This window comes from Saimiri boliviensis, chromosome 3, assembly GCF_048565385.1.
Source record: "Saimiri boliviensis isolate mSaiBol1 chromosome 3, mSaiBol1.pri, whole genome shotgun sequence".
NCBI lineage: Eukaryota > Metazoa > Chordata > Mammalia > Primates > Cebidae > Saimiri > Saimiri boliviensis.
The window spans coordinates 4,356,192-4,369,938 of record NC_133451.1 but is presented as its reverse complement, the minus strand read 5'-3'; the positions used below and the strand labels follow the sequence as shown (position 1 = coordinate 4,369,938).

Here is a 13,747-nt window from a genome sequence, read left to right as displayed (position 1 = left end):
TATATCTCTGTTGGCCAGCACGGATGGGAACTGTGATGACTTCTACAGTATTTATATCTGGTGTCAAAAGAAGTGTCCTTTTTGGAAGTTTTTTCCTGAAAACATGAGGATTTGCCTTCAAGGGGGAGCTCTGCCCACTGATAGCCCTCTGCAGCCACAGGTGTCCCTGCATGGGATGCTGTGTGTGTCGGAGGCAGCTGGGCCTGTGCCTGGGAGAAGCAGGTGTGTGCTGCTCGTTGCCGAGTCTCCGCCTCTCAGGTTCTGCTCAGCCATTGGAGTTCTCAAGAAGTAACTCGGTTAAAGATCAGGTCTCCCCTCGGGCTTGGCTGTGCCTCCCTCTCGCATTTCCTATTCAGAGCTGACATCTAAAGTACTTCAGGAAGTTTTAGATGACACTTGACAAGAGTAACTGTGAAAAAAAATCCTTTTCTATAAAAGTAATTAGATTCCTATTTTATTGAAAAGATACAGAAATTAAATTGGGAAGGCTGTAATTCACCTTTTAATATAAAAGCAATGTGATAACAGCCACGAAGAGGGGGAGGTCAGGTCCTCTGCAGCAGCATGGGCGCAGCTGGAGGCCAAAACCGAAGCCCAGATGCCGCGTGTTCTCTCGGCAGGAGCTACATATTGAGTGCGCGGGCACGCAGACTCGGCAGCGGCCGAGTGGGGACGGCGGGCGTGGGGAGGAGGGAGGGGGGCAAAGGTGGCAGAACCGCCTGGTGGCTACTGTGCTCACTGCTTGGGTCGTAGGGTCCGTCTTACCCCAAACCTCAGCCACATGCAGTACACCCATGCCACAAACCCACACACAGACCCCAGAATCTCAAATAAAAGTGGTTATTGTTAATAAAACAAAAACAAAAAACAAAAAACGGTATTGTCCAGGAGCGTGTCTTCCCTGTTTTGTCCTGATGCGCGACAGCCCTGCGGCTTTGTGCTGTTTCCTGGACGGTTCTGCTCAGGATGCCGGGCTCTCTGTTGGTTGATTCTTTCTGAAGGTCTGCCTACAGCTGCTGCTTCTTCGTCTTGCCCTGCTGCTTCTTTGACTTTGTTGGAAAATACCCCCGGAGGCAGAGTAAGAAGACGCAGTACCGGGAGTACCTTGACTTCATTAAGGAAGTGGGCTCCACCTGTGGGTTCCACGTGGAGGAAGACTGCCTCAGGATCCCTTCAACCAAAAGAGTACGTTCAGTTCTTCTTGTTCTTGGTGATGTGCCGCTGTCCAGATGGGGAGCTCAGGGCTCTGTCACACAGCCATGAACCGCGCTGTGACATTCAAAATGTACAAATGTTCCAGAACGTGCTGGTGCTGATCTCTGTGTCTCGGTCACTGACGGGCCCAGAGGCTTGTTCTGTCCCATGGCGCGCTCCCTGAAGGCATGCCAGTGTTCCCTCCTCCAGGCCTGCGGGGCCCTGGCCCAGCCTTCCGTGCCTCTCCAGAAGCTCTGAGCGGCCCAGGGGCCTCGGCGTGGGTGCCAGTGCCTTCTTGCCTCAGCGCTGCCTATGGCTGAGCTCCCTGTGGAAAGTTTCCACTCCTTCAAGTGCCAAATAATTGGCCGCGATCGCAGTGTGTTTCAGAAGCTCACTGTGATTCCCACGTTCTCATTGAAAGCCTGCTTAATCCAGATTTACCTGAAATGTCATCTGGGCAGAAGTTGGTCCCGGGACTTTCTGTGAGACAGTGCGGCTGTGTCTCTGACCTTCGTGTGCTCGGGGACTGATTCCCTCTGGCCACTCTGAGGGCTTGACCTTCTTAAAGCACCATGGAGGCGTTTCCAGCAGCCGCTCGCCTCCTCCTCTGGTAACTTTATTTGACAAGACTTTGTGGCTGGTAGACAGTGTGCTTTTAGGAAATAACCCGTTGTGTCCAGGCCACAGAGTTTGATGGCTGCCTTAGCAAGAAGGGGCCCAGCTGACCTGAGCAAGGCGTCGGCCCTGCCACTGCCTGCGGTGCACTCGGGCTGATGGCGGGGCTCTGCCAGCCTGTCCTCGCGTGTGGGACCGAGAGGAGCCTGCCTGGGCTGTGGGGGCTAGACGGGATGATGTCTTCAGAGCCCGCACGGGGAGGGCATGTCGTGGGCACTTGCCGGCCGGCTGCGGTCACAGCCGTGCGCCAGGAACAGCGTTGGCTGGTGGCACAGGCCTCACGGCCACTGGCGCTGTCACTGCCTGCTACCGTGGGAAGCTGCCTTAGGACTTGCTGCCGAGCTGTCCCGTCACCTCTCAGTGTCCTCTATTTTGGCAAGTCTTGGTCTTCTGAGGTCAGCTTTGATTTGGGGAAACTGCTGAATTGTGCGTCCTCCAGGCAGGTCTGAGGAGCCAGTGGCTCTGATGCCTGCACTTGCTGCCCGTGACCGGCTGTCAGAGACCCGCACTGTCGCCTCATCTCAGCCTCAGTTATCTTGTAGGTTTGGGGATTGAGTGGATGTGAACGGGCTTTGTCATTTTTAAAGCATTTCAAACACAGCAGATGTCTGGGGGGGACTGGGTGTGTGACCAGCATTGAAAATTTAAAGTCTGCCGGAAGAGCTGCGGAGCAGAGGAGTGGCTGTCACGCAGTGCGGAGGTCGGCTTCCTCATCGCCTGCGCCTGGCCTTGTAGTTGATGCCTGGAGAGGAAGCCCAGACGTGAGGGCCTGGTTCTCTGGAGGAGCCTGTCTGAAGAGCACCCTGCCTCGGGTGTACCACGGGGGAAGGAGGGCAGCATGCCTGGAGCGCCCCTGGGTTTCCCTGCCCCCTGCTCAGGCCCCTGTGCACGTGCCGGCTCCCTTCCTGGCGCCTCAGCCTGTGCTCCTGGGCGGGGTGGCACCAGGAAGCCGTTAGGGCACTGTGGCTGCTGGCCCAGGAGAGTGGCCTCTGAGCTTAGGCGCCTTTGTTAGATCTTGTGACGGTCCGAGTGATGAGAGGGACCATGGGTTTGTACTGTATTTCTCATTGTTAAGTCACGTACGTTGGTGTCAGTTTTTATTTTTTACTTCCTTTTCGTTTTTTGAGGCAGAGTTTTCTCTCGTCACCCAGGCTGGAGTACAGTGCACAGTCCTGGCTCACTGCAACCTCTGCCACCCGGGTTCAAGTGATTCTCTTGCCTCAGCCTCCCGAGTCGCTGGGATGACAGGCACCTGCCACCACACCTGGCTCATTTTTGTATTTTTAGTAGAGACGGGGTTTCGCCATGTTGGCCAGGCTGGTCACAAACTCCTGACCTCAAGTGATCCACCCACCTTGGTCTCCCAAAGTGCTGGGATTACAGGTGTCCGCCACCGCACCGGCTGGTGTCAGTTTTTAAAATCAGGATTTTTTCATGATGGACATATAAAAGTCGCATGTGATTTGTACTCCAGGATGAGAGAATTCCATGGACAGCGCTGAAGGAGACGAGCCAGCTAAAATACTTGCTTTGCTCTTTTCAAACGCAGGTCTGTCTCGTTGGGAAATCCAGAACATACCCTCCCTCCAGAGAAGCTTCCGTGGATGAGAAGAGGACTCAGTACATTAACAGCAGGCGGGGCCGCCCTGTAAGCCCACCTGGCCCAGGGCTTTCCCCTTCTCCACCCCAGGTCGCTTTCAGCAGCACTGGTCACTGTGACGGGCACCAAGCTCTGGACGCCAGGGTTGGGTGTGTACCTGGGGCCCGGGCCGGAGGACCCTGGCTATCTGGATTTCATCCCAGAGAAAAGGCTGAGCGTGTGAGGAACTGTGCTGCCCTCCCTCGAGACTTTATTGACCAAGTGGTTTTGCAAGTGGCGAATTTATTATTAGGTGGAAAGCAATCTAACACAAGAAGTTCTCGAAATGAGAGTGTGAAGACCTGGAATCGGGGAGGTAAGCCGTCCACCACCTTAGAGACACCTGGAATGGGGGAGGGAAGCCATGTACCACCTTAAAGACACCTGGAATGGGGGAGGGAAGCCATGTACCACCTTAAAGACACCTGGAATGGGGGAGGGAAGCCATGTACCACCTTAGAGACACCTGGAATGGGGGAGGGAAGCCATGTACCACCTTAGCGACACCTGGAATGGGGGAGGGAAGCCATGTACCACCTTAGAGACACCTGGAATGGGGGAGGGAAGCCATGTACCACCTTAGAGACACCTGGAATGGGGGAGGGAAGCCATGTACCACCTTAGAGACACCTGGAATGGGGGAGGGAAGCCATGTACCACCTTAGAGACACCTGGAATGGGGGAGGGAAGCCATGTACCACCTTAGAGACACCTGGAATGGGGGAGGGAAGCCATGTACCACCTTAGAGACACCTGGAACGGGGGAGGGAATCCATGTACCACCTTAGAGGCACCTGGAATGGGGGAGGGAAGCCGTCCATCACCTTAGAGACACCTGGAATCGGAGAGGGAAGCCATCCACCACCTTAGGGGCACCTGGAATGGGGGAGGGAAGCCATGTACCACCTTAAAGACACCTGGAATGGGGGAGGGAAGCCATGTACCACCTTAAAGACACCTGGAATGGGGGAGGGAAGCCATGTACCACCTTAGAGACACCTGGAATGGGGGAGGGAAGCCATGTACCACCTTAGAGACACCTGGAATGGGGGAGGGAAGCCATGTACCACCTTAGAGGCACCTGGAATGGGGGAGGGAAGCCGTCCACCACCTTAGGGGCCAGCACGCTCCAAGGCTTGAGGGCAGGAACCCACTTCTTCATAACCGAGTGGAATGGCGTGGTCCTGTGACCGCACACGCTTTGTCGTTGATGATGAATATGCTGGCTTCAAGCACATTCTTTAACATTTTCCCAATAGCTCCTATAAATATAAAAGACTTTGTTATCTCCAGGGAGGAAGGCTGAGGCCAGGCTATGGAGTGACGGAGTTTGGACCCTTAGTTAACTTATAAAACATGCAGGTTTAGGGGCTGGAACTACTCATTTTCAGTCTACAATTATCCAAAGAGAAAAGAGGTTACTGAGTGCAAGAAAAATGCACTGTTCCCTTGAGTATGTGGCGAGATTTGGAGATGTTGTAATTGGATAATTTAATTCTCTTTGAAATCCCCAAAACAAAAAAGTCGTAAAGGAGAAAATTCCATGAGTCGTCCTCCCGGGGTGAGTGGTATATTGAAATGAACCGTGTTCCGAGAGCCTGGCTGTAGGGACCTCGCCTCCTTCCGCGCAGGGAGGCTGCGTGGCCACCAGAGGGCGGTGTGGGGCTGGAGCCAGAGTCTGGCTTCTCTTGCCGTTTTGGGAGCTGGAGAGGATCAGGGAGCCCCATCCCCTCCAGGCCCTTTCCCGGCCCAGCCGGCCCGGCCCCTCCTGGCTGGACTCCTGCCTGGCGGCCTGTTTGAGGGAACCCTTCCTCTCCAGGCCTTGCTCTCCTCACCTGGGAATGTTGGGGCAAAATCATGCTGGTTTCCTTCTTTATCCTTCATCCTCTGGCACCTTGCGTATGTGGGCCGGGCCGGGCCATCGGGCACAGACGCCCCTCCAGAGATCACTGGAGCCTGATGGCGCCTGGTCGGCAGAGCCTCTAGCCACCTGGTGCGAGTGGCCCTGGCTCAGTGGCTGATGGGGCCGAGTAACTGCTTGCAAACCACCAGGCACCATGGGGTCTCTGGGTTGGCTCTGCTGACTAGATGTGCCCTGCTGTGGCAGGGCCGGAGGGCCGAGGGAGAAGGCGGAGGCTGGCAGAACATGGAGCCCGCCACAGGCAGCTGGGCCCGGAGCCCGCGGGACATCAGTGTGGTCTGAAGGTTCCCATGTGCAGTCAACAGTGACAGTTCCTGAGTGTAGTTTGACCTTTCAATTCCCAGGAAATGATGTGCGCACAGATGTCGGCTGTGCCTGGGGTGGACAGCCTTGCGGTGGGTGAGCAGGAGCGAGGAAGCAGTACTGCGGGTGGAGAGTGGGGGTGGCTGAGTGCTGCCTGCCCCTGGGAACCAGGGTGCCTAACAGGCCCCAGACCCCCTTCCCCTCCAGATTGCTGTCTGTGGGTCTGGGGCCTGTTAGGGGCACTCCTTGTGGCCCTGCTGTGAGAAGGGAGGAGCTGTGCCCTTGGCCTCTCAGCCCACGGCTCCCTCCCACCCACAGGTGGCCTTCAGGGCCTTTGGTGGCCCCCCACCCAACCTGCCCTCTGCATGTCTGTGCCTATGGGCCGTGTGTGGGTCTTTCTCCAGGGCCTCACCCATCCTAGCTGGGCGTCTGCCCCTGTGGGATGTTGCTGAGAAACGGGGTGGAAGGGATCTCCAGGACCTCACCCATCGTAGCTCAGTGTCTGCCCCTGAGGGATGTTGCTGAGAAACGGGGTGAGAAGGGGTCTCCAGGACCTCACCCATCCTAGCTCGGCCTCTGCCCCTGAGGGATGTTGCTGAGGAACGGGGTGGAAGGGGCTCTGCCCTCAAGAGGCTCCGGGTCCTGCCCTGCTAGGAGTCAAGACTGCACATGTCAAAGGATGAGTAACCAAGAGGTCAGACGTGCCAGGCCCAGAGGCCCCACAGCTGCACCCATGGCTGCAAGTGTGAGAATCCCCATTATGGAGTCAGTGGGGGCCCAGAGCTGGGGGGACAGAAGGCTGACTAGGACGATCCATCATCTTTTTTAAAGCACCCCATTCTTGAGAATGGATTTGAGGCAGCTGAGAGGTGGACTCAGAGGTTGACCGGGCTGGGATAGGCAGGATTCTCGCAGCAGCTGCGACAGTGGCTGTCCTTGGCCAGCGCTGTGATGCCCAGATCTGTGGTGTGTGCAGGCAGGCGCCATCTCCTCCGCTCCCCTGCAGTTTGGGAGGGTGCGGGTTAGACGTGAAGTGCAGCGTCTGGCAGGCAGGAAGTTCCTGGCAAATACAGGCGGGCAAACCAGCTTTCACTCATATCCGATTTGAGGTTTTGGTAATAAATGACTTTATTGTCACTAGGTTTTCTGATTAGAGCATTTTGAAATGCATGCAGGCTCTCAAAGCAGAAATTCTAAATGGGAAAGAGACCATCACTGTGGTGTCTGCTAGTTCCTTTTTTTTTTTTAAAAAAGATGGGGTTTCACCGTGTTGATCAGGCTGGTCTTGAACTTCCAACCTCAAGTGACCCGCCTGCCTTGGCCTCCAAAGTGCTTGGATTACAGGCGTGAGCCACCACGCCTGGCCTGCAATTTCCTTTTCTTATCGCCTAGCATGGCCTTGCTGACTGCTGGCTGCTCTAGAGCCGTCGTGCCAGGCCTGCTGCCACAGGCTTAGAGCAGCCACTGGGAAAGCCCCGGCCCCAGGCCTGCCAGCTTGGCCTTCTTCCTTTAGTCTGAGAAACCCTGGCTCCAAGCAGCCATCCCCTTTTGTGGGTCACCAGTGAAAAGGGCTCGGTGACCACCCAGAGCGGGCAGCATCACCTGATGCCTGGCCATGTGTGGGCACGGGGCATGTGGGGCTGTACCCCGTAAGGCTGCACTGCCTCAGACACAGCGGCCCTCGCAGTTTGGCTGGGGTGTGGTGTGGGTCAGGTATGGTGTGAAGTAGGTGTGGTGTGGGTCAGGTGTGGTGTGGGTCCGGTGTGTGGGTCACGTGTGGTGTGGGTCACCTGTGGTGTGGGTCAGGTGTGGTGTGGGTCCAGTGTGGTATGGGTCAGGTGTGTGGGTCATGTGTGGTGTGGGTCACCTGTGGTGTGGGTCACCTGTGGTGTGGGTCAGGTGAGATGGAATTAAATTACGTGGTCCTTTGTGCTGGAGTGCACAGGGCGTGGGAGCGTGTGGAGCGGAAGTGGACTGTTTCCGCCTGTGTGACAGGTGTGTAATATTTTGTGTCGTTTTGGGGAAACCCTGTTTTCCGCAGAGAGCCTTTCCCTGGCAGAGGTCGCGAGTGCGCTGGACGCGGAGACGCTGCGGCGACTGAAGCGGGAGTGTGGGGGGCTGCAGACGCTGCTCCGGAACAGCCACCAGGTGTTCCGAGGTACGGGCCGCCTCCCCGCCTTTCTCTTTCCTTCCTTGCTCCCTTCTTTCAGGTAAAAACGCTTTATTTGAGTGGTTTCGACTCGAAGAAGAATCTGGGAGAGGCCCCGAGTTCCGCGGTGCCCCGCCCAGCTCTGGCGTGGGTAGCATTTGACCTCGGGGTGGGACGTGGGTCACCCCGTCCCCTCCTCGCCTCTGGACCTCGTCCTGTGACACCTCCCAGGCCGGTCTCCCTCCTACTTGGCTGTGCTTGCTGGCGCCTCAGCTCCGCCTGCTCCACACGGGACAGAGCAAGTCAGGCAGCCGCGGCCGGGCCCTCCTGTCACCGGGACCTCTGGGGCCACTGGCGTCATCTGTAGCTGCTGCCCACCGGAAGCATCCAGAGCCGCAGAGCCAGGCTGGGGAGTGGGAAGAGCGAGCCCCTGCCCCACAGGCGGAGGCCTGGACTCCCGTGGCCCTCGTCCCACGGGCCCGGGCAGGGACAGGTCCTGGCGCCCAGCCCTCCTGCTGCGCGACGCCCGTGACTCCAGGACTGCCGGGGCTTGGGGAGGCAGGAGGGCCCTCCGCCTTCTGTCCATTGGCTCAGCCCACAAAGCAAGGCGCACACAGCCCTCTCCTGCTGGAGCCGGCGGGGCAGTGAGGGCGAGGGGAGCGTGGCAGTTTCCGCCCGGTGCCGGGTGTGCAGTTCCACCCGCTGCAGCTTCCGAGTGTGCGCAGAGCGGGGGACAGGCGGGCGGGGGACAGGCGGGCGGGGGACAGGCGGGCGGGGGACAGGCGGGCGGGGGACAGGCGGGGAGCCGCACCTGACCCGCGCCAGCGGCTGGGGAGTTGGCCGTAGCTTGCTTTGTGGAGTTTTCTTCCTCGTTCTGTAAGTATTTTAAAACAAATTCCAGCTATGGGGCTCGTTCACCCCAAGTACTTCCACTCGCATCTTTAAAAATAGTAGGCGTTCTCTCACCTCACCGCCATGCCCTCCGCACACATTTCTGCCAGGCGCGACGTGCAGGGAGAACTGGCCTGGCTCCAGAGGGCTTAATCCGGAAATGACACTTGCGCTGGGCCTGGAAGGAATAGAGGAGCCAGGAACAGGGAACGGCTTTTAGGCAGAGGGAACAGCATGTGCGAAGGTTGCGTGGAGTAAGAGTGGGAGCTGGTGGGGCTACAGCTGCCATGACCAGGAGAAGGACTGGCTCTCTGACTGGTAGGGAGGGATGATACCGAAGTCACAGTGAGGAGTGGCCTGGCTCACACCCTAGCTTCTGGGTTCCCTGCCCATGAGTCACTCGGGCTGCCGTGGGGGTCGGGTGAGGGCAGCACCTGGCTGTGTGTGTGAGAGAGCACAGGTGTATGTGCCATGCCTGATGTGTACACGAGAGCAAGGGTGTGAGTTTGTGCACACCCACACACAGCCTTTGGGTGGCTTGCTCTTGGAGAGCTGTGCTTGGCTCTCAGCAGAACCGGCCTCTCCTGGTGAGAGCTGCTGTTGGGGGGCCCGTAGGCATGGTTGGAGCCTCTGTTTCCTGGGCAGGCGCAGAAGCGCGTCCCTGAGGCTGCCTCCGGAGCCGACGCGGGGCCTGCCGTGCCGGCTGGGCTGGGCCTGCAGCCTGGGGTCTGCTCTTCCTTGCACAGGGCTTTAAGCGGCTAGAATCCTTCCCCCCTCTGAGGGGCCTCTCTGTTTTTCCCAGCACTTGTTTTTGGTTGATGGCCTGAAATACTGTCTTCTTCCCCCGCCATGAAGCTGCTCATCTGTCAGTGCTTTTCTGTGCAGAAAAATAGGGGCGCACTGATTTTTGGAAGCACTTCTGAGTAGGCGTCCTGGGGATTGTTCTGAGTAAACATTGTCCTCCAGTCATGTGAAAACTGTGCTGTGAAGCTGGGTCTCATCGCTGCATGAGATTCGGGTTTTGTTTTCAGCCCACGTGGCTAGTCTCAGGAAATGCTGATGAGAGTGAGGAAGTGGAAACGTTTTCAGATGGTTTCAGGTCAGCCGGCCCTGAGTACGACCTGTGAGGGCCACGAGGGCCAGCCCTGCCTCTGCCCCGCCCCTCCCGTCCATACTGGCTGGCGTGGAGCTTGGCACCGTGCTGCTGGATACACGCGGGGCCTCATGTCATCCTGCGCTGGGGTGGAGCAGGCCTTCCTCCTGGAACATGCGGACATGGCTCAGAGAGGTCCGTGTGCGGCCCACCGTCTCCCAGTGAGTGGAGAGGCCGTGCCGACCGCCAGGCCAGGTCGCACCCAACAGGCCACTGAGCCTGCAGCAGCATCCGAGGACTTTGATCCTCAGATCAGAGGTCACCCTGCAGGTCACCCGTTCCTCAGAGCAACTTGGTGAAGGGAGTGTCTGCTATTGAGAAGCAGTGTCGGAGTGGCGGTTCCTGTGCTGTTAGAGTCCCAGGGAACAGGCACAGTAGGGAGGGAAGAGGTGGCGGGAATTTGGGACGAGCTTACTGTGGCTCTGTGGCTCGCAATGAGGAGCACGTTTCCATAGGGAGGGTCTGTCGGTTGGTGGTCTTTCTAGCTGGCTGGAGCGAGTGCTTCTGGAGGGCTGTCCCGTCTGGCGCCTGGCCAGCTACCTGCCATGTCCAGGGGTAGACAAGGCAGCGGGTCAGCACGGCTGAGCCAGCCTGGAGCTGGCCTCCACGACACCTGCAGCCCCATCTCTGTCGTCAGTGCTCGCTCCTCAGCCTAGAGACCTGCAGGTCCTGCTTCCAAAATGTGGCCGGGTGTGGTCTGAAATCTGCCTGAGGGGCCTGCCGCCAGCTGGCCGGTTGTGTTGCGCGAGGGAAGGGGAGGCCCCAGCTGGCTCTGAGGGTGGGAATCTGCATGCAGCCTTTGGCCTCAGTGAGCCCCGCCCCCATTCTCCTGACAGGTCAGGGCGTCAGGCAGAGGCCCCTCACTGTTTGGCATCGTGTGCCCCCTGGGGAGTCGGGGTAAGCTCTGGCCCTGCGGCTCCTCCTGAACACCCTTCAGGGGGTTCCAGGTCCCTCAGTGGCCATGACGTGCCCCTCCGTGCTGTGCCAGGAGGTGCTGCTGTGGCAACATCACACAGTGGGGCGGCCTTAACCGGAGCCTTCAGGTTTAGAAACCTCAGCTCTGACGTTGGGAGGCACAACAGAGAGGCAGCCGTGGGAGGGCACACGGGGTCAGCCTCGCCTCGGCGGTGCGCCCAGCCAGGCTGTGGGGGCGAGCCCCCCACGGCGTCCCCAGACACAGCCAGGCGCCGCTCTCTGGGCTCATTTCTCTAGTTTCAGGGAGAAACTATTTTTAAAACATCAGTCTGTCAAAAGCAAACAGCCTCGTTACTGCCACACACAAGGTGATTTGAAAGCAGAAGTCCCGCTTTGATTCCTACACTTTCAAGTTCTTGTTGGAAGTCGGAGAGCCAGACCTCCTCACTGAGGCGCCTTTATTCGCCCGAGCCTCCTGTCGCGAGCAGTTTCCTAGCTTCCAGCGAGAGCCAGGAAGGGGGTGGTTGCTTTGGCCACATTTCACGGGAGTTGTTGGCTTCTCAGAAAGAAACGGCCAAGTGGGAGTGTAGGGGGAATCTCGGCCCGATTTGGGCGGTGGGGTCACGAGGCGGCCTGAGGGTGGCCCTCGAGGCCTGGCACCCTGCTGACAAGCGGGCCCACAGCAGCCCCCTCCTGGCCCCACCCCACTCTGATGTCCCTCCAGCTCCCCAGTTTGGAGATCAGCCCTGGCCATCGGGTCCCAGTGGCATTTCCAGAGGGGGTATCTAAAGTACTGGGCACAGGCGGGTCCCTCCTCCTCTTCCTGTTCCAGAGCTCCTTGGCCTCCCCTGACTCCACACTTGCATCTGGAGGGGTTCCAGTTGGAGACACATGTAAACCCAGTGCACCGGGACGGCACCAAGGAGAGAGGCCGCCCTGCACCTCCCAGACTGCGGGAAAGACCGCACCTCACCCCGCTTCTGTCTGTGATGCTGAGACAGTCCGCAGAGGCCGGGGCTGCACACACACGTTTTCTCGTGTTCCAGCTCTCACATATGGTCCCTCCTTCCTCCACTCCAGTGATCCTTCTCAAATGGTGGCTCTGCAGGACCTGCCACTCAGCAAGAGGGAAGGTCATGGCCTCAATGATGAGGTCACATGGGACCCAGCTCTGTCCTCCGCCCTCCCCTCTGGCGGGCCGTTGAACAGGGCCAATCCCGGTGCAGTCTGTGCTGGGACACTCAGCTTTGCTGCTGCTCAACCTAAAGTCTCTTCCTGGGTCTGCGCAGGGCCGCCGCTCACCTCGGCAGGGCTCCCCTTCCCTGGCCCTGCCTGTAGACGAACCCGTACCTCAGTCACTCCCACTGGAGGCAGACCCACTGTGACCAGCAGGAACTCTGGGCTCTGTCCCGGCTGTATCCCTGCCCCTGGGCTGGCACCTCGTATGGAGTGGGAGCTAGTCAGATGCTGGTGAGTTAAGGAACTTTGAGGTTAAGCTCTCAGTGTGTCTCTTCTCTGTTCCAAACCACAGTTGTGAATGGGCGAGTTCACATCCGTGACTGGAGAGAGGAGACGCCGCGGAAGACAAAGCCACCAGAAGCGAAGCGGAGACTGCCCTCGGAAGCCCACAAAACCCGCCTCTGCTGGTTCTTCACGCATCACCCTGACGGCTGTGCCCTGTCTGCGGACTGCTGCCCATTTGCCCACGGGCCTGCCGAGTTGCAGCTGTCCCGGACCCCGAGGAAGAAGATTCCGTGAGCTGCGTCGTCGTCAGGGAGGCCACACCAGGGAGAACTCCACCAGCCGTCCTCAGCGCCGCTGCCTCTGCACTGGCTGGGTTTCCGTCCGCCGCCTCCACCTTCTCCAGACCCTCACGTGATGCACCGTATTTCATAGACGTCACACCAGGGGAGCCAGGTGCTCAGAAGCCCGCAGCTGGGTGCCTGGCTTGGTTCAGATGCAGCCACTTTAAACGTGCACAGCATCTTCATATCACAAAGATCGTGCACAGATTCTTACAGTGTCTCTTGGGGGGAAAGCAGCTGGGGACACTTGCACAGGCCCCTCCCAGGGCACTGTCCCAACGCCTGCCCCACCACGTCCAGGTCTGTGAAGAGGATGTGGCTCCCTGAGAAGTGTGACCGTGTCCGCCAGCACTTCTCACCACGCTGGAGAGCAGCCGCTCCGGAGGGGCCACCACACTGGCGTTTTGAAAATAGGGCTGGCCCTGCTGAGGTTGTCTTTAGACTCACAGAGAATAAAACAAAGCACCCATCATTTCCTCACACGGGTCACTCTTAGTGGCATGAAAAACATCTTAAGTGAATTGTCAACAAGGCTTTAAAAATGTAAATATGGGCCGGGCGCGGTGGCTCAAGCCTGTAATCCCAGCACTTTGGGAGGCCGAGGCGGGTGGATCACGAGGTCAAGAGATCGAGACCATCCTGGTGAACATGGTGAAACCCCGTCTCTACTAAAAATACAAAAAATTAGCTGGGCATGGTGTCGCGTGCCTGTAATCCCAGCTACTCAGGAGGCTGAGGCAGGAGAATTGCCTGAACCCAGGAGGCGGAGGTTGTGGCGAGCCGAGATCGCGCCATTGCACTCCAGCCTGGGTAACAAGAGCGAAACTCCGTCTCAAAAAAAAAAAAAAAAAAAAAAAAAATGTAAATATGACAGATCATAGAACAGATCACAGAAAGGTAAGACTGCAGCTTCCTCCCACCTCCACGGGACCTTCCTCCCCACAAATACTGCAGCAGTTCTTCTGAGTCCTTCTAGAAAAAAAATCCTAATTTGTTTCTCTTTTATTTTCATTAAGAGATAGGGTCTTCATCCCTCGCCCAGGCTGGAGTGCAGTGGCACGATCATAGCTCAGTGCAGCTTCCAACTCCTGGGCTCAAGCCA

At 58.0% G+C, this 13,747-nt stretch overlaps 1 protein-coding gene across 2 annotated transcripts in view; it reads left to right on the top strand.

Annotated features, from left to right (window-relative positions):
• TRMT44 (tRNA methyltransferase 44 homolog) overlaps positions 1-13,372 on the top strand; it is a 36,215-nt gene extending 22,843 nt beyond the window's left edge. For both annotated transcript variants that reach the window (XM_039468191.2, XM_074395816.1), the window contains 4 exons: positions 1,002-1,185; positions 3,419-3,824; positions 7,774-7,890; positions 12,372-13,372. In XM_039468191.2, coding sequence (XP_039324125.2) covers positions 1,002-1,185; positions 3,419-3,824; positions 7,774-7,890; positions 12,372-12,598 — 934 coding nt within the window. In that variant the 3' untranslated portion in view covers positions 12,599-13,372. The remainder of the gene's footprint in view (positions 1-1,001; positions 1,186-3,418; positions 3,825-7,773; positions 7,891-12,371) is intronic.
• The last annotated feature ends 375 nt before the right edge of the window (positions 13,373-13,747 follow it).